Source organism: Pocillopora damicornis, chromosome 3 (assembly GCF_964200805.1).
Source record: "Pocillopora damicornis chromosome 3, jaPocDami1.2, whole genome shotgun sequence".
NCBI classification, from domain to species: domain Eukaryota; kingdom Metazoa; phylum Cnidaria; class Anthozoa; order Scleractinia; family Pocilloporidae; genus Pocillopora; species Pocillopora damicornis.
This window is the reverse complement of record NC_142672.1, coordinates 16,145,015-16,145,541: the sequence shown is the minus strand read 5'-3', so window position 1 is coordinate 16,145,541 and position 527 is coordinate 16,145,015. Positions and strand designations below refer to the sequence as shown.

General features: G+C 47.4%; 1 protein-coding gene across 1 annotated transcript in view; it reads right to left on the bottom strand.

Annotated features, from left to right (window-relative positions):
• LOC113667650 (uncharacterized) overlaps positions 1-527 on the bottom strand; it is a 2,376-nt gene extending 1,849 nt beyond the window's left edge. The window contains exon 1 of the mRNA XM_027183508.2: positions 1-527. This exon is cut by the window's left edge and continues 1,849 nt beyond it. Coding sequence (XP_027039309.2) covers positions 1-527 — 527 coding nt within the window.

Here is a 527-nt window from a genome sequence, read left to right as displayed (position 1 = left end):
AAATCGAGCGAAATGTCTTGCAAACAGACAGGGCATTTCCAGATCATTGCTGCGGTCCTCTGAATTAGTTTGAAGTCCTTGGGCGTAACATTACCGCACTTGATGTGGTACTTGAGATCACAAGTGTTGCACGTGAGCGTTCTGTGGTTTTGAGCGATGGTTCTTGAGCACTTGGGACAGCTTTGTTTGTTCGAAGTTGGTCCGGGATTTTCAGCGATATCTCCACTAATAATTAAGCGAGATATTTGAAATGTTGAAGCCGAGTTGGGATATCGGCTCACTCTGGCTCTTAGATAGCCTTTTACCCGGTAAACTTTAGAATCATGGCGGCAGTTGTCCCACGCTGGGTCGAGAATGAAATATGCCGTTAGCGCTTCCACAGGTTGACCATGCATGCCGAACTTCAGATTAGGCGTTGTAGTGGAGCAAAACCCGTCCTCGAAACTTAATCTTCCAGCGCTGAGAATGATACCCAGGAGCAAAAGAGCAATAACGTGAGAGCTCCGGAAAACGTGGCTGTCCGCCAT